General features: G+C 31.1%; 1 protein-coding gene across 1 annotated transcript in view; it reads right to left on the bottom strand.

The window, feature by feature from the left end:
- Nucleotides 1-3,923: 3,923 nt before the first annotated feature.
- Nucleotides 3,924-19,749, bottom strand: part of LOC123657905 (neurotrimin-like) — a 40,651-nt gene continuing 24,825 nt past the window's right edge. The window contains exons 3-11 of the mRNA XM_045593395.1: nucleotides 14,155-14,258; nucleotides 12,306-12,513; nucleotides 11,602-11,757; nucleotides 10,932-11,060; nucleotides 10,529-10,666; nucleotides 4,999-5,163; nucleotides 4,851-4,925; nucleotides 4,699-4,782; nucleotides 3,924-4,095 (exon numbers count right to left, since the gene is read on the bottom strand). Of these exons, the coding sequence (XP_045449351.1) occupies nucleotides 3,977-4,095; nucleotides 4,699-4,782; nucleotides 4,851-4,925; nucleotides 4,999-5,163; nucleotides 10,529-10,666; nucleotides 10,932-11,060; nucleotides 11,602-11,757; nucleotides 12,306-12,513; nucleotides 14,155-14,258 (1,178 nt within the window). The 3' untranslated portion in view covers nucleotides 3,924-3,976. The remainder of the gene's footprint in view (nucleotides 4,096-4,698; nucleotides 4,783-4,850; nucleotides 4,926-4,998; nucleotides 5,164-10,528; nucleotides 10,667-10,931; nucleotides 11,061-11,601; nucleotides 11,758-12,305; nucleotides 12,514-14,154; nucleotides 14,259-19,749) is intronic.

The raw sequence follows: 19,749 nt of genomic DNA, 5'->3' as shown, positions 1-19,749 counted from the left end.
AAGGACCAGTCACCGCTGGTCCAGCGTGCGAGATGGGTTATGGCCACAGTAAGAGGTTCTGTGTGGAGTTGGCGGACGTGTGCAGTCACTATGGCGGCCCGCACCTCAAGACTGACTGCGTGGACTGGGCGGCGGCCGTCCCATCCTCGTGTAGGAACTGCAGGCGGGCGAAGCTGGACAGCGTTGAACACAACGCGTTCAGCAACGACTGCCCAGTAAGGAAGAGGTGGGATGACCTGGCGCGATTGACGGTCGCATATTCATGAGGGTGCGATGGTCGACGCGGTGGCACGCGAACGAGTAGTCTCAAGCTCCCTGGCGAGATACACGCGGAACAGTCTGCGTGGGTCCTGGCTTCGGAAGAAACTTATAGGTTTGTTGCGGAACAAGACCCGCGCAGAGCAAGAGGAGATCACGCGGCCACCGACTACCGCACAGGACTTCTGCGTCTGGTTGAACAGGGCAGCTTTAAACCACAAAGGGCCTGCGAATTTGGTGGCGAGTCCTGATCCTAGTACTACAAGGGGGCATATAAATGAGTTGCTCTTCATTAATGAGGCAGGCAACTATGCTATTATTATATAATAAGTATATAGTTAAATAGCATAGGTTAAGTTGTAAATTAGGATTAGAGTAAGTCATCAGATTTGTAATTAGCATTAGCATTCTATAAAGTTTAATATTAGCATTAAAATAAGTTATCAGATGTTGTAAACAAATCTTAGCATTTAGCATAAGGTTTAAACATTCTTGTTAGCAATAATAAAATATAAATTTAAGATTATAAAAATAAATAATTTGGTAGTTCTTAAGTAAACATGTGTATAATATATAATATAGAACAAAAATGTATTCACAAGAATTATTAAAAATTCAAACAGTTTGTACTGGAGATTATAGCCATCACTAAGGCAAAAATTATAGCCCTGTAAAACCAAAGCCATTTAAAAAAAATTGTACAATTATTTACCCGTGTTTATAGAAATAAAATAGTAAGTAGCCAATAGATAAAATAGGCCAAACAGTAGTGGAGCACCCACCCCGAGTAAGAAACAGATGAATGAAAGAAAGAACAAGTATGCGGCATGAAAGTACGAGAGGCATGAAAGCGAGAACTGAAATGAAAAAGTAATAGCACAAAACGTGCTCCGACCCCCATGTCGGAGGTATAGTATAAAAAAAAAAGACTTTTGATGTGATGTGCAGAATCCAACCAGCTGGTGTGCCCAATTGATAGTATAAGTCATCATCGATTGTCTAAGATACGTGAGTGCATTCTATTTTGTTGCTGCATGCCTATTAACTTCCTGAACATCGATTTCATCGGCTGATTGGTCCTGGTCTGACCCAAATGTAGTAAGAAGCCACATCTTTTCCTTTGTTGAGGTGCGTTTGTTACGAGCATTATCTTTATTATCTCAGTCTCATACAACAAAGGAGAAAGATAGGATCACTATAATATAAGCTATAGTATAAGCGATACTCGTACATCGTAACTTAACATCGTTATCCTTTCGAACGTTTTTTTTTTTTTTTTTTTTTTTAGGTAAAACATAGCCGTTTTCAGTATACATTTATACGCAAAAAAACCGAGCGACTGATCAGTAATCTTTTGAGGCCGGAAAACGTAATGACACGAAATTCGTGATGTAGGAAAGTTGACCTTGCCTTTATGAATGTGTCAAAGAACCATCGACACACACAAATATCACATAAGGAGCCGAAATATCTTCCATGAATACAACTCTTACAAACTATTTTCTCATGCGACATAAATATTAGTTCCTCGTGTATATTTATGGGGTTCATTACGACTATTACCGGAGACTCCTTATAGAGAGTCAAGTGGGCAAGATATGTTGTTGAGTATTGTTTTTTGTAAGATAGCCAATAAATGGAAATTAAGTGATAAATGTTAATTTTAATTTATATTAACGCACTATAAAACAATATGTCAACTTCTAAAAAAAAGTTTTACTGTCATATCGAATAATAGGTAGGTATGTGTTTTTATAAGAAATGTATATACCATATAGTTCAAATCTATACTAATATTATAAAGCTAAAGTGTTTGTATGAACGCACTAATCTCAGGAACTATTGCTTTAAAAAAAATATTTTTGTGTTAGACAGTCCATTTACTGGGTAAGGCTTTATAATATTTTAATTATTTTATTAAGGTATATAATATTTTTGCTCGTATTTTCTTCAAATTAAGTTAGTGAAACCGCGGAGCACGGCTATATATATATTTTTTGGTAAAACATATGAGGTGAAGTCAAGTAAAACAGCTTTTTATTAAGCATGGCTTTATTTTATATACATGAATTTGGCAGTTCCATTTCGTAGCTATTACAAAACATTTTATTTTATATCTATAAGGTCGGTATCGTCTAAACTAACATTTACATTTCTAACGTGTAAATTAATGACCTTAAATCAGGATGATTTTATAAATTAAAATATGATCAATGAATATCTTTTTTAGTATTTTTTATTTATATGAATTAAATGTGTATTATTTTTGAAAAACTTAATTAAAAATTTCAATGACAGTTTGAGGAAAGTATAACAAAATTATTATATTATAATTATTAGATGCTAAACATACTAATTAAAATATACAACAATAGGTTTTAATGAATATTCATACATTTTGTTTCGTTGATATATAGTCATTGACGTAATGGACGTTTTTAATTACATTTTACCAAATAAATTATTTCCTTGGAGCAGATACAACTTGTGTTGTTACAAATATCACGACTATTCGTTGTTAAATATTAATCAAATAATCATATTTTTTAATAATTAGACGGATAACTGTGCTTAAAAATTGTGCAATTTAAAAAAAAAATCTATTTTTAAGAAGTACATAAATATTTTACAACTGCTGATGTGACTAAACCAAAGTAAATATATTAAATTCAGCATAAACCATGCAATTTGTCATTACATAACAAGGGCAAGATCCGTTTTATACCGGGGCTTCTTAAACTGTGGGTCGCGAATCCCTAGAGAAATGCGTAACAAAATATGGGGGTCGGTTAGGATACTATAATTATTACGCTGTGATTTTGTTGGAAATATCAAGTATTTTAGTAAGGTAAAAAATAGTCTTAGTAACGAAAAGCTTAATTTATAGCGTAATTCAATATAATAATAACTGAATGCTCGTGTGAATTTACTTTTCATCACTATTGTATTCATATTTTATACAAATGATAATGTAAATAGATTGTAATAAAATTACATTTCCATTGTTTCGTTAATAAGAAAAACCAACTTGCATTATTTTATTATTGGTTTATGGTTAACGCTTATTAACTTTATAGAAATCTAGATTAAAGCAATATAGAAATTACAGATATATACACCTGCGTATTATAAACGTACAAAATATTTTAAGAGCCTAATATCAATTACTTTTTAAAATATTTTAAAAAAGCAAGAGTTACAAGAATAAATTATATTTTTTGTTACTTAGCTAGCGAAATAACAAATACTACACGTAATTATACTGCTATATACAGATTGCTTGGTAACATTGACAATGTATTCATAGTTAATTTACGTAAAGTATTAAAATTGTTTAAAATAATTTTAAAATTAGGTATGTAGTTTAAATTGACAAAATTATGCAACTATTGTTAGCAGTATCTTAAAATTGCACTAAATAGTTTGGGTTTTTACATTAACAGTTTTTTATTAGATCAACATTCATTATATTAATGTGATTACTTAAAGGAGCGAATAAGCGTCTGAAATTTTTTCTACATATAAATGTGTACACGCAGTACAAATAAATATTTCTTCGTAAAAAGTAGCATACTTATTTGCGTAATGTGTAAGATATTACAATCTGGAATGTTGATCTGGAAGAAAAGTTTATTGTCAGTTCAGCACGAAATGAAATTCACTACAAGAGAAACTTATAAATGTATAATATCTTAAGATATTCTACTTACACTAGTTATCAAGATTGTAATTGTAACGAAACACTTATAACATGATAAATATAAGGTAATAATAGTAAGACGTATATTAATTTTTCTATTTTCGGTGTAACTGCACTGTTTTCTTCTTCATATAAATCTGAAAAAGAAAAAAATATATGTGTATTCCTAGAATTAAAGGATTATGAATTTCTGATTACGGAGCATTAATGCAAACTCGCCCTAAATTTTAAATCTGCGTCGCGCGCTAATTAGTCATCTTAATGAGATGTAGGGTTGAGCCTAAGACAAAAATATTAGCTATTTTGTTCTGGAGCAGGTAAATATAACGTGTTTATATTATAATGACAGTGATAAAAAAATTTTCAACTTGTTATAATTAATTTTGTAAAAGCACGATGTCATAACAACCGTTACCTATTTGCGTTAAGATATACGATGACGTTCATTTAATTAAATCATTATTTATTACGTTAATCTATATGTTACAATTACTCCACAAATATTTGATCAATGAAACCTTAAAGTGTTGTTTAGTTCTGGAAACTCGTTACGGTGAGCTAACCTGCGGTTCTTTGTTATCGATTTATTACCCCTCGTTTCCGACACCATTCCACAAATACTAATAAATGAATTTTGAAAAATTAGATGGTGTCAGTATTTGAGCTAAATTTGACTTTTTATTAGTAATACTATGCACCTAAGCTATTTTTTACTGAAAAGGAATAGTATTGTACGTTACCAAAATCTCTTATTTGTTCACCGAAAGCTACACCTTGGAAGGTGGAACTGACCGCGTCATTCGTTCGTACAATTTGAAGTTGACCTGTAAAAAACAAAGTTAGTCGTATTTCGTTTTAAATTTTGCTTTACGATTGACGTCGGGAAACCAACCTTTTTTTTTGATCGTTTGATTATCCAGTATTGATTTTTGCGTAGTTGTGAGAGCCGACGGCGGTACTGGTATTTCTAAAAATAAACACAAATTTAAGTACGCTGTCAATTTAAAATGAATTTCCAGTTAAAAAGGAAGGTTGAGTACCATCGAGTTTGATGATGCCGTCCGTTTCGCCCAACGAGTTCTTCGCGATACATTTATAACTGCCGAAATCTTCTTTGGTTATATTGCGAATCTTGAGCATCATAAATTTGTTGTAGCCGCTATCCACGGGAAACGCCTCGTACTTGCCACCTACAATTTCCATTTCTGCTTAAATATAAAACCTGCGTTCCTATTCCTAGATATAAGTGCAATGAGCGTGTTTGATAGTTATGAGATAAATGGACTGTTAAGGAATAAATGGTGTGTGATCATGTAATACGAACTGGGGTACGAATCTCGTAAAGGGGTCGTCTGTGGTCTTAAAATGTAGTTATATGCTCATTCAAATTTACTGTCTTTAGATTTATTATACTGGGGATACATTTAAGCCGTAATGGCGCCGGGCTGGTTAACTTGAAATTCACATTGCCTGACATCCTAAGTCTACTACTACTCCTAGCATTTGATTCTGTAGAGACAAACGTAAGCTTCTTATTCGTGATTTATTTCTATTTTATTAAAACACTGTGTTCGCGACTTCGTCCGCGTGGAATTTAACAAAAAAGTTATTGTTCAGTTTACAGAGTTATAAAAAAAAAAAACTAGAATAAAAGTAGCCTATGTTACTCCATATTACATCAGCTATCTGCCAGTAAAAGTCCCGTCAAAATTGGTCCAGCTGTTTCAGAGGTTAGCCAGAACAAACAGACCGACAGACAGACAGACAAAAATAAAAAAAAACGTTTTTTTGGTATATGTACCGTGTATACAACCATATGCATTTAGTAAAAAGCGGTTCTTTTATTATTACAAACAGAACTCTAATTTTATTTATTTGTATAGATTAAATTTCTAATCCATGTAAATTATATAGACATCACAACAATGTTGCGTTGAATATTGAACGTAGGTATTCTAGGAAAATAAGATGTTAGAGGAAGTTAAGAAAAACAAGCGGACTTTGTGGAAGTTAATTTCCCTTGCAAACGCAGAATGCCGTCGCCGTAGTAAAGTGAAAAGTTTGCCGGCAGACATGCGCCGAAACTATAGCCCTGTGTAAATTCGGTTTTGGATAACAAATGTTATTTTACAATACACGTATTGTAGCGTTTGAAGCTTATTCTATCTATATTATTTAATATTTATTTCTTATATCATAATATTTATTTACGAAAGCAACGTGATCGTTATTTTGTAGTACTGCTTAATTTTTTGTGAGCATTAGCTTTGAGAATAATTGTGGTTAGCTTTCATAACTCTATTGTAAGGTATCTTGTTAAGACTTTCGTCTCGGTTTCGTGAACCAACAAAACAGAGATCGTAATCGCTAACACCTTAGGGAGTTGATTAATCCAAGCCAACTTTACTAGTTTACTCTTAATGGGTTACAAAGGTCAGATAGCAATAGCTCTTTGCGAAAACTGCTTTAGTGTCATTTAGAGGCAGTGTAAGAAACTAGGCATCGACTTTTTTATCAAACCTTGTTCGAATTTCACACTATATAAAATACATATTACTAGTTTGTCTGGCGAGCTTCGTACCACCATATTAGTTTTTATTGTATATATTGATTTTTTGAAATTTTCAACTTAACGATTAATTTTTGATTTTCAGACGGGTAAAATATATTATCAACTTTAATACAGCCGTTATACACGTACATACATTTCGGTAATTCATTTTAGTTTATATGCCTAAGATTGGATTATGTAATAAATAAGTAATCATAAATTGAGCGAGTCGTAAAAAGGAAAACAAAAAATGTATTACGATACAATTATTTTTATACCGTGTTTTTTTTTTATAAATTAGTAAAATCCGAATGTATTTAATTTTACACGTTTTCCTTGCCAAAGCCTACCGACCGTGCCATATACTTCCTCCGCTCCGACATAAACTATTTTCATTATCAGCTCATAAATCAATGATGAATTGTGCGGTATTATATTTGACAGAGACACATGTTATTTAAGCCGACATGATGAATGTATTGCTGTGACAGTTCTATTGTGTACCAACTTTCACCGATTAGAACAGAAGTTCAGATTTAAATATAAGTAGATGAGTTGATATATTGTCGTTGGAATATATTCAGTTATGTGAATTTCTTATGCTTTAAAAGATATATCTACTTTCTCAAGAATTATTAGTGGAACAAGTGTACTTTACAATTTTCTGTATTTTGAGTCTTTTTAATAGTAGTTTGGTATCATCGTCAAAAATGTTTTTTACATTGCACTGTGTAGCCGTGGAAGCGCAATTTGTAAATAGAGCGTATCGTAATTTTTACGATTCAATAGAAGGGAGATTAAGCTTAATATCTCAGCCACTTATTAGATATAATTTTTTTAGCCTACTCTATAGAAAAATAACACATAACTTATTAAGGTGTCACGTAACTTTTAGTAACTATAGTTAGTATTTGCAAACGAATGAAGTCTTCTAAATTTTTTATTAAAAAATGTACTTAAAATTAAAAAAAAATATATAAATATAGTGGTACACCTAAAACAGTTTATTGAAAACACTTTTTCTATTTTTATTATGTGTTCTATCCTAAGCAATATAAGAGGAATTATATTTTGAAGTAAGCCTAAGATTAAATTTTGTACTTTGGTTTTATAACATGCCGCACCATATTTATGTAATATTGGTGTGAATAAATATGGTAAGCCTCGGAATTTAGTTCGCTTGCAAATCAGAAATTCTTGAAGTCTAATAGTACATAAAATATTAATAATTCTTAAGAAATGATTTATGAAAAGTCTTGTTCAGATGCTTATGTTATGACTTAGAAACATTACAACGTTCACAAACGTTCATGTTGAGCAGATGATTTCTTCTAACAAAAACAAAATCTATGACGTTTTTGGTCGATAGGCTCTGCCTTAAAATGCCGGAGGAGAATGTAAAAAATCACGTTTGTCGTTTAGAAAATGTGAATAAAACTTGTGTAAATTTTCTGTAGAAAATAATGGTTTAAAGCCAAGAAAGATAAATACAATGCTAACTTATATATATAACTATAATGGACTACTACAAGGCGTTGAGAATTTGATAGACAATTTAGAACATGCATGATAAGTGCACGTCGATTTGTGAAAGTTTTATTCTTATATATCTCAAATTAAAAGTCGTATAAAAGATAATAATTACAGTTTTTATTATGTCCGATAAAGATGTACCATTTTCTTACTAACAAAAACCTTACTTTATTGCTCTAATGTGAAGATCCTAATTTGTTGGGAGGAAACTTCATAAATATTCTACGTGAATATCTACAACAGACTACTACGATCCAAAGCTATAAGTATGATTAAGCCTTAGACGATAGCTGAAATATTATGTTCCATAAACGAGCGAAGAATAAAATCTTGACCTTTGACAATAAAATAAAATAAAACTTGCGAAGATTCTTTCGATACACAACGGTTTTTATTTTTATTAAAAAAAAAAACAAACAAAAATAATGGAGATCCATAAAATCTATTTGTAAGCTATTATATACCATTTTTTTAAATAGCATCAAATCATTATTAAAACTCAAATCGTCCCTAAAAAAAAATTCAACTGGTTAAATTTAAAACTTACACCTAGGAACAAAGTAACCAATCACCGAAAATAGATCAGCAAGACATTTGGTTTTCAAAAACGTTGTAAACGTCTTTTTGTGGGTTGTTTTTTAGGGTTTATTTGACCTTATTAATAGAGCTATAATAAGATATTTGTTAAGTTTGATTTGTGATTCTTAAATAATTTGAATTTGATGAATTTTGCTTTTGTAGTACCTGTACAATTTACTAAGTACCTATATAAATTATTTTTCCTTAGTAAAAATAGTCTAGAAGCCATTTTAACAAATTTGTGTGCAACTTATTTATATCTCCGTCTAGTTGTATTGCTTCTTTGAACATTAAAGCGAAGACGTAATAACTGATTTCTATTTTTCACCTCATTTAAATATGTTGCGATGTGGGTAGTTTGATAAATTAAAATAGTTCTGAGGTCATACAAATAGTGCAAAATGTAAATTAAGATAATTTTAAGTAATCGTTTGAGTATATCAATATCATGAAGCATAAATAATAATATATAAATAATATGGGTAGGTATTGTTTATATTTTATTGCAATGATGTTTTATACCCAACTTTGCATTGACGTTATCTTAATTATTATTTGCTTTTTGTCTCTTGTATACAAAATTTAAACGCTTAATGTACATGCAACGACGGCAGATCCTTTTCTTATATCTTTATCTTAAGCACATACGCATGGTCGTCTGTTCCTAAGATAAGCAACTTAATGATAGTGTTATAAGTAAGAGTAGTAAGAGCCAATTATATACAGAAATATAGAAATTATACATACATAAACAAATATCATAAAGTGAGGTAAGACACAACAGGATATATCTTACATATAACTTCTAGCAGCCCTACTGCACCTCGACTTTCGACAGAAGATCACAGCTAAATAATACTACTGTTAAGCAATGTTATGTTCCTGTGATGAGTAAGGTGATCAGAGCCCTGTTTCATTATCAGACGTGATCCAATGTGACACAAACATATCGACGCTGCGCTATTAGGTAAAAAAAAAGACAACTGCTGTTTAATCAATTTCTTTCCTAATATTATTTACTAAGCGGGATCATAATATTAATATTCAAATTTAACTTAGGATGATAAATAAACATTTTTTTTTGAAATCGAAAAACAAATTTTTAAACTTTTTATTTTTATTTTTTAAATTTATGTAACTTTTTAACGCTAAAATTAAAGTCTATTTTTCAGGCACAAATATCCATAACAATTGTCGATTCTGAAGATAATATAAATTGAGATTCATAACTTAATTGGCTAGAGCACCGACACGGTCAGTCGGAGATGCAGGTTCGATGCCCGCTGGAACGGTCGATTTTTGATATGATATTAAAAAATGTTTGATGACACTATAATCGAGTTCACAAATTATAATTATTGTAATGCCTAGAATGTTTATAAACCTTATGAATTACAAAGTACGGCTTATCTTAAACTGACATTCAGGAGTTTTAAGGTTTAGTAAAGAAGATAGCAATGGCAAACACAATAGTTTTTGTTTTAGGTAATCAAGTTTCTTCAATGTTTACCAATCAGTCAACTACGTGGTATGCTAAATATTTTGTACAGAGCCAATATCATAATATAAGGCTTACAGTGGCAAAAAATAATAAATTTAATTGCTAATTAAAACTTTACGACATTTAGTTTATGCGGATTCACATGAAAGATCTGTCTGCAGGCATAATTATTTCAGTTTTGCTCTCTCTTGCTTTTACTTGGTATTTGCAAAGTGCTTCTACATGGGTCTGCATAATAACATATTATACTTGTATTTACGAACGTTACACTAAATTACTTTAAAAATGTATAAAAATTATTTTTATTTCATTATATCTATTGTTTAAATTTAATATGACTCTATTTGGGATTCTAATGAGCTAAGATAAAAATATAAGCATTCTAATATATTTTGATAAATCTCACCGGAAATGATCATATCTCCACGGTCTGTTGTCCAGTAGTTGATTGAGGAGGGGAATGCCTCAGTGTGACATTCCAACGTCACGTCCTGACCGATGTACGCCCCTTCCAACTGATTTGGGATTGAGAGCATAGGCGGAACTGCCATATAAATAATAATTTTATAAAAATATATTTTTATATAATATTTAACTTTAGTTTAACATTTGTCATGTTATTAATTTTTCCCCATGGGAAATAAATATATTTCGAAAAAATTGTATTTTTTTTTAATGTTTTGAATTCTACTACAAAACTCATTTCAATTATAAAATAATGATTGTAAACTTCCATTTCCATAAATATTAGTTAATTCATGTATACAAAGTTAGATCCGACTGTTAGGTATTGAATAAATGATACTCACATTGTACCATGAGCATGATGCGTTTGCTAATTGACGGAGGAACACCGTTTGATGCTATACACAGGTAAGCGCCCATGTGCAGCCGTGACACTTTCGTTATTGTTAAAGTTTCACCGTCGACTACACCCACTGTCATCAAACAATAATGTGAGATATGAACTACATAGTTTTCTAAAGGCAATACATTATTATTTTTAAATAAAGCTTTAAGTTTAATATTATTAATATAATAATTTAATTTTAAAATTGTGAAATATTATATTGATTTTTTACAATGAATATTATTTTTAAAAATTTGATATGAATATATTAATATTTTCAAATAAATTTTAAATTTAAAAGAGTTCAAAAGTTTGCAAACTAAAGTAACTAAGTTCGAATTAGTAGACAAAAAGAGGAGGAACTGGTGAACAAAATAATATTATTTGCATTTTTTAAATTGTATGTTTTAAATTGTATTAGTTACAATAAAAAAATTGAACATTTTACAATTAATTTAATCACAATCGACTCAAAATGAAATCAAAAGATGATCAAGATTCTAGCATTTTAGCTTTCTAGATGTACTATAATATGATTAAATGGTTATTATTTAAATATTTTTGTTTATCATCTCCTAATAACAATGTCTTTTATTTTAAGGTCTTACAGAGCAAGTATCGTGTCTTACCAGATTCTCCGTTATAGTTAAAATCCTGCCCGTCTTCGCGCCTCCACATAACATAGGGCTCCGGGTAGCCTGACGCCTGACACACCAAGGTCACATCCGTACCTTCCCTCACTACCATGTCCGTGGATGTCATATTGTCAATGATCGATGGCGGCACTGTAGATGTCGATAAGTAATTACTCACTCATATTTCTAGGACGCCACCGCTAATATTTCATGATATAACTTTCATATTAAATTATGAGTTGGGTGATAGTTATGTTGATAGATGCTTTGTTGTTTCGTACCAAATAACAATATCATAATGAAAATGTTTTTTTTTTTTATATTATATTATGTGACATATAATATATAATTAGAATTTTTTTAGCTATTTTGTCTAAATTCTTTTGTAAGGACTGTATGAAAAAATACCATTTCATTATATACTATTGTAGTGATTTCTATGGTAATACTTGAGTTTGTAAGACAGAGCACGTCTAGCTTTCATACTAGGTTCATTGTGCTTTTAGCATTAAAAGGAATCTCACTAAACTGAAATTAAATGTCTGGATTTTGCGTTTTAATTATAAACGAACGTCTAAATTTGGTAAAAGAAATTTAATTATTGTCAATGATAGAAAATCTTATTTATAAATATTTTATGAAAAAATCTCTTGTGTCAAATATAATAATACTTACTATTTTTATAACAATATACAAACCTACAACTTGGAGGTATCCTTTTCTCGAGCGCATCGGGTCAGTGTTGACCTGACACATGTACCAGCCGCGGTCCACCTCCTGCACGTTCTTTATGTGCAGGTACCACGAGCGGTGGTCGTTGTACGACAGGCTGATGCGAGGATTCTGAGTTATTATGTTGTGGTGGATGCTCAGGATTGTTTGTGTATCCATACGGACCCAGGCAACCTAGTATTTACAAGAATTCGTTAGAGCATACATTCGAATTAGTATGTAACATTTTGTGTTTGTGTTGTGTAGGCAATAGTGTGGAGATATCAAATAATATCTTTTAATGGTAGATAGATAAATCCGATCCAATGGACTTTTGGGTCCTGGTACTGTAGCACTTGTGTTATTATGCCAAACTATCCGCACGCCTACAGTGATATTTCAATATTTCAGTTTGCTAACAATAATGTTGTATTTACTGATTTATTTGGGAATCGTGATTTAACTGAGGTAGAGCACAGCAGGAAATAGCCTGCTCTAAATCTGGAGCAGACAGACTGTTGAAGTATCTCGACCTTACAGAAGATCACAGCTAAATAATACTGCTTTCGAGCACTGTTGTGTTCCTGTAGTGAGTAAGGTGACTATAGCTCTTGGGGGATTAGGGATAGGGTCGGCAAAGTTATTGTAGTATTGCAGGCGTCTATAGGCCTCGGTAATGGCTTACCATCTGGTGAGCCGTACGCTTGTTTGCCGACCTTGTTGTATAAAAAAATGACGACCACAAAATATACTCAAATTAGTAATAATTCAAAATTTTATTTTTATATTATTTTATTATATTATTATATATATTATTATTATATTAAAATTTTCTCTAGGTAATAATACTTATATAACATAAAATGGGATTTTTACTGTATTTGTTGTTTATCATTCTGAATTCCTAATATTGTAGTACTATTTCTAGAGCAATGGTAACGCACTTCTAAGTGCAAATAGAGTAAATGTTTTGTTTTATATCATAATAACTTCACTAATTCATTTCGAGATCAATTCAGGCATTCAAATTGTTTTTCAAAGTAATAAACTCTTTGATTTGAACCTTTTGTCGACTTTATAGATCCCGTGAGGGCCAGACTTAAGTCATTTCATAGAAGGTGAAAATTTGCTCAGCGCATGCTCAAAGTTTATTTGTACACCTTTGATACCGGGTTTCTGTCATTGTTATTATGAGTATAACTTTATATTGGGCCATTGCATCAGCCGGTGTTGGAAGCTTGCTCTGAAAAACTTTCAGTTTTTATGAAATGACTAAGGTCTGGCCTTCGCGGGCTGTTGGACTTTTTTAGAAACTGCTAGACGTTATTCGTACCAGTGATATGCGCTATACTATGTATAAAGTCACTTCGTCATAACTTGTATTAAGTATGTGATTAGTCATTTAGGTAACATATTATCATGTGTTTTTCTTATAAAAAGAACTAGTTTTTTTATAACAAAAACTTGTAATAGTCAAGCAATGCATATTTTTTAATGCTAACTATTTATTATATTTTATTAAAGGGTCATTATTTGATATAACTAGAACTAAGATAAGAAAATCGCCCGTGTTAAAATTTAATGAAATAATATTATAAATATTTGAAAAAAATAGTTTTTGTGTGCATACGTACATTTAAAAAGGGCACACTAATGGAGATAAAGAAAGTAAGTTAGGTATCTATTGATGTAATATAATTATTTAAAATGACAGGGTAAGATTACACAACTAGTAGTAGCAGTAATAATAGTAGTAAGTACTATTAAAACTAAAAGTAATCAGCAAATGGTCAATCATTTACAGTGACGATTTTATGAATTTGAAATAAAAAATACCTTGAACCCTCTTAAGTTATCCACAACACACGCCAGTAAAGCATCTCTACCGACTGTTACTGTCACGTTGGGGATCGGCTCAGCGAATCTCGGGTACATTGACTCTGAAATGAGACGTTCATTAAAATATTTTCAGCAGACAGTAAAACATCAGCAAAATTGTTTTGTTTTACAAACTGTACTACGAATATAGTTACGTATGTTATATACGTAGTTACGTAACAAAACAGCTTTTCAATGTCTTGCGTTATTTATGATAATGGAGGTGAAAATGTAGCGCTACTTTGGAGAATTTATAGCAAATTATTATGAATATAAATCAAAGAAATAAACAAAGTAAAACTGATCCTTGCAATAACCATCTAAGCTATTTTATATTTTTTAATATTGAATTAAAAAATTTTAACCGAGAATTATTTTTCCGAAAAAGTTAGATCATAAATATTTTCATAAAAAGTATTTCGTGGAGTGACACGATCAAACATAGGTCCATAAAAATCGTAACAATTATCAAAACTTTTGGTACTGTAAGGATAGATATGAAATTCGTCTCAAAGATAAGTTTAGTTATTCTAGTAATAGTCATACTATGACCAAGTATTTTGTAATAAAGAAAAAGAAAAAATAGAATGGAATACGATTGTTATAATGAATTGGAGTCGCGTCCGCTCATGTCGTGTTCACGGGCTTAAGGACATGGCAGTGGGTGCCGCCGTGTCTGCCGCCGCCGAGGGGCGCGTGATTTATGCCCAGCGCGCCACGACAAATAGCGGTTCGTCGTTATATCATTCTTTTACTATGAAAGAATTCGCCGATATGAGTGGCATAATAATCTTAAACATTCTTAATAAACGTGACCCTAAAAACTTTTTAGATGTTCAAGTCAGAATAAATTGGAAGATTACTCGTTCGATCACGTAACATCATAATCACCTAAAGAAAACGAATGTTTCTGAACGGATCAATTGGAAAACCTTTATTTTTACTCGAAACGTGCTGCTCAATCTTATTTTTACGTAGAATTTATATAGCCAGCGTTAATTTTCTGATATTATATTATTTTATTATTATCTATATTTTTTACAGAAACACCTTACAAATTCAATAAGCGTATCACACGTACAATAAATGTAATATAAACATGACGAATGACTTCTAATAAAAGGTAAACAAACATATTCCATTAATAATGAACATTACTAGGCGATCGATATCGGTAGATTTGTACGTAAAACTTAATTTATTTATTTTATAGTATCTTATAATAAGTATAAGATCTATTATAAATTTCATCTTTAAAAATGGTGTACTACATTAAATTTCGTGTTACTACTGATACAAACAAATGTAAACTATTTTTTTGGTTACTATTGCTGTCATGTAACTAATAGTTTTTCTTATAAACGTCCAATGTACGGACCCACATCAATTACAATATCTGTCATCACCAGAACTTGATATCTAATGTCGTTTCATTTAGCAGTATTTATATATTACACTAGCTGACCCGGCGAACTTCGTATCGCCTAACACAAACTTTATCGTATGGTATTAAAGTTCAAATTGACTTTTAAGTATTATCACAAATCTTTTGTATGGGAGTATAGAAAAGTGTTGGTTTTTCTTTTTCAGGAAATTTAATTTTTTTTTGTTTTAGAATTTTTCTCTCCGTAAGAATCATCCTCGTACTTCAAGGAATATTTTAAAAAAAGAATTAGCGAAATCGGTCCAACCGTTCTCGAGTTTTGTGCTTAGCAACACATTCAGCGACTCATTTTTATATTATAGACTAGCTGACCCGGCGAACTTCGTATCGCCTAACAGTCGATTCTTTAATTTTATTCATTTTTTTTTTTAGAATTTTTCTCTCCGTAAGAACCATCCTCGTACTTCAAGGATTATTTTAAAGAAAGAATTAGCGAAATCGGTCCAACCGTTCTCGAGTTTTGCGCTTAGCAACACATTCAGCGACTCATTTTTATATTATAGATAAGAAGATATTATTGAGATTACCTTAAACACAACAATAAAGATATATATACTACTTTTTCATCTATGCCATAGAATATAGAGATACGTAGTAGCAAGAAGATATAGATATTGAAATGTTGGGTAAGAAAATGGGAAAAGATAAATGGTTCGCCTACTAAATCATAATCTGCTAATTGACGACCTTTGTTACTATACATTACTTTAGATTACGGTTTCGACCTCACAATCTTTTTTCTTTATTACATAGTTTATACCTTGAATTTTGACACGATTAAATGACATTCGAATAGTCTTTAGCGTACATAGATCTTGTGATTTTTGCGGCGTTGACACATCGGATACAGCGTCGTGGGTCGGTTGCGCTGATGGTCGCGATTTCGATCTCCGCACTTGGCAAACATTTGTATAGGCATTTAAGCATAAGCCATACAAGTGTTTTCCAGGTTGTGTTTGTGTATTGTGTGTGTTTCAGGACCCCCAATAAAAGAGTGAATGGCCGTTGAGTGTGAGGCGTTTATTTTTTTTTTTATATCTTTGTCGAATGAAATTGAATTTATACTATACGCAATTTTGTATTGAACTATATTATATTGATTAGGCGATGTTTTTGTTGATATTTGATGCTTTGTATCGAAAACTCTCTCAGAAAATATTCTGCACTGAAATGTTTCTTACATTAATAATATATGCCATTTCATCGATTACATTTTATTTTTTTACATTTAATCTAATTTAACCAAATACAACTTTATTTGTACTGGGTGACTCTTTGCGATAACAAAAATGTTGCTCTATTATAGGATATCGTACTCTGCTATAAAGTTTTTATTTACATCAAGAAACGATTATTCTTGTGACAAAGGGTAATAAATATGCCAGTATTTGTGTCAGTGAGTATTTGTGTATATTTATGATGGTTCGATCGAAAACTAATGAGCAAACATGAGAATCAAGAATGCAATATGAGAACTTTTCTTTATATAAGTATATTGTTCCATTTTTAGTAATAAAAAAAAAACACAATATACACAAGTGTCAAAAAATAAAATCCGACTATAAAACAGCTTTGTTTTCAGTAATAATATTCTCTGTATTGTAAAACCCATAGGTGGTGTTAATTTTCATAGACGTTAAAATATCGACACCTAAAACAATCTGACATGTCTAACACCAGAATAAAGGGTTTTTTTTCAAGTTGTTATTTTTATTTATTGAATGGCGCTACACAACGTTATCTACTCTATAAAAATTTATGAAAAAATTCTCTTTCTCGTTTAGTAGTTATGGATATTTTTAGATCAAAAAAAAAAAAAAAACTTAATAAAAATGAATATTATAAAAATGTTATATAAAATTCTGGTAAAAAATACAGTTGTTGACAAGTATAGCCGCAAAATTTATTATTATGGGTCTGAAGGCTGTCGGAGATTTTTAGTGTTATGTAAAGGTGCGCATACATTTTCAACCCGAACCATTAGGGTGTCTCAAGTTCTTACAATTTTTGTGACTTTTTGTTAACAACACAAGATGAACTGCTTTTCTGAGGTTTTTTGATGTATACAGAAGTATTCTAGTCGTATCAAGACAACGTGGCGTTTTGTCTACGAAATTTTCGATGTTATTCAGTAACTGAGTAATAAATCAAATAATGCTGTATAATTATTATCAATAATGTGACTTCACTGACTCCACTTATATCTACTATGTCAATAATTAGACATTGTAATTTCCTCGGCTCAGCGGAATATGTAACGTCCTCGCATTGGAATAATAGATTCAAGAATCTAATTTCCAAATTCATTAAAGACAGAATTGTAACAGAAAGTGGTGACAAAACTTCACCATTGCAATATCTGTGACGTAGCGTTTAAAATATTCCCGTGAAAGCTTAGTAAAATCGAAATTGACGAGGATAACATTATCCTTTCAGACTTTTACCATATGAGTTGGCAAATCATATATCCTTATATGCGAATTAATTTGTACATTTACAATACATATTGTTTTATATCTATACAAATAAATAAAATTGGAGTGTCTGTTTGTAATATTAAAATAACAGCTTTTTACTAAATGCATTTGTATGTACAAACGATTCATATACCAAAATAACGTTTATTTACAATTTTTGTTCATCTGTCTGTCTGTCTGTTTGTTCTGGCTAATCTCTGAAGCGGCTGGACCGATTTTGATGGGACTTCCACTGGCAGATAGCTGATAGAATAAGGAGTAACGCAGGCTACTTTTATTTTAGAAATTGATTTATTTCATAACTCTGCGAACTGTACAATAACTATTGTTAAATTGCACATGGACGAAGTCGCGGGCACAGCTAGTTAACATATAAAAACTAGGGCGGAGACGTCACAAATGTTAGAAATATTTTTAGAGGTCTGATAATAATCACGCTGAACGTAATCGCAGAAATGAAAAAAATATACAATAATGTTCAAGGAGAGATGAAATAAATGAATTGTTTGACAAGTTTTACACAAAAGGATATTAAATCCTTTTTCTGGTATATCAAATACTATGTCTACTTATACATGGAAAGGAAACCATTTTGTTCCTTTATACATTTTTAGACTTTTTCTTCGCAACACGTGCTTACGACAGGAAAACAATTATGTTTAGAACATTTGTAGTAAAATTTTAACGACGTCTCACAAAACTGCCGAAAGGATTTTAAGCGATATTTCGCGAACGTGCTCAAAAGAGAACAGAAATATGTTTCAAGTTCTTTGCTTGTAAAAATATATAATAGAAATAATACACTATTTAATATTTTTGGATCGGGGGTATTAGCTGGTTTAATAATAAATTGGCTGAAGAAGCAAACAGATGTATTATAGTAATATATACTCATTGAAATTATTAATATGGGAAAAAAAACATATGTCCGATAGCTGGCTCATTAAAGTTAAGCAAGTAGCCTAATGAAAGACAATTACAGGCAACAAACTTGTAAGTTTTTCATAAATTTTTATTACTCGTACCATGTCCTGCTTACTGGAACCTGAAGGAGACTTTCAGTCGGAATTAGTTACTTAATTTATTACATTAGTAACTTCTCTTATGTTAGCCGGTGTACTGAGATAAAACGTACCAAATTTTAAAACTTAATTCAAATTTAGTCTTTGACTCATATTGTTCTCAAAATAAAACTAATAAAAATAGTCTCCTTTTTTACTTTACTCACGTTGAGATTTACAGAGAGAAAATTTTGGGTGTTTTTTAATGTTTTAATTCGTTGAAAGCCTTTGAACATAATTTATTTATACGCTAGAGACGTGTATATCGTCAACTCGATGTAAAAATGATTGATTAATCCAGCAGCTTCAATTTATTTCACTATTCGAAGAGTACCGTTCAATCTTTCTGAATGTGGATTGTTAATATTTAATCTCGTATCAACTTATATACTGTTATTCTTAGTTTAACTTAAATGATTACTAACCTTTACTTTTGTACGATGCGCGTATAGGGAAACAAACAGAAGAATAGACAAACATTTCTCTTTAATTGTTTGTATCAATCGATCCTTTCCGAGGCTTTGCTCGCATTGAATTAAACAAAAAGTATCCTATTCTACTTCTACCTCTA

Source organism: Melitaea cinxia, chromosome 11, assembly GCF_905220565.1.
Source record: "Melitaea cinxia chromosome 11, ilMelCinx1.1, whole genome shotgun sequence".
NCBI lineage: Eukaryota > Metazoa > Arthropoda > Insecta > Lepidoptera > Nymphalidae > Melitaea > Melitaea cinxia.
The sequence above is the reverse complement of the archived record's forward strand: the minus strand, read 5'-3'. Positions and strand labels throughout refer to the sequence as shown.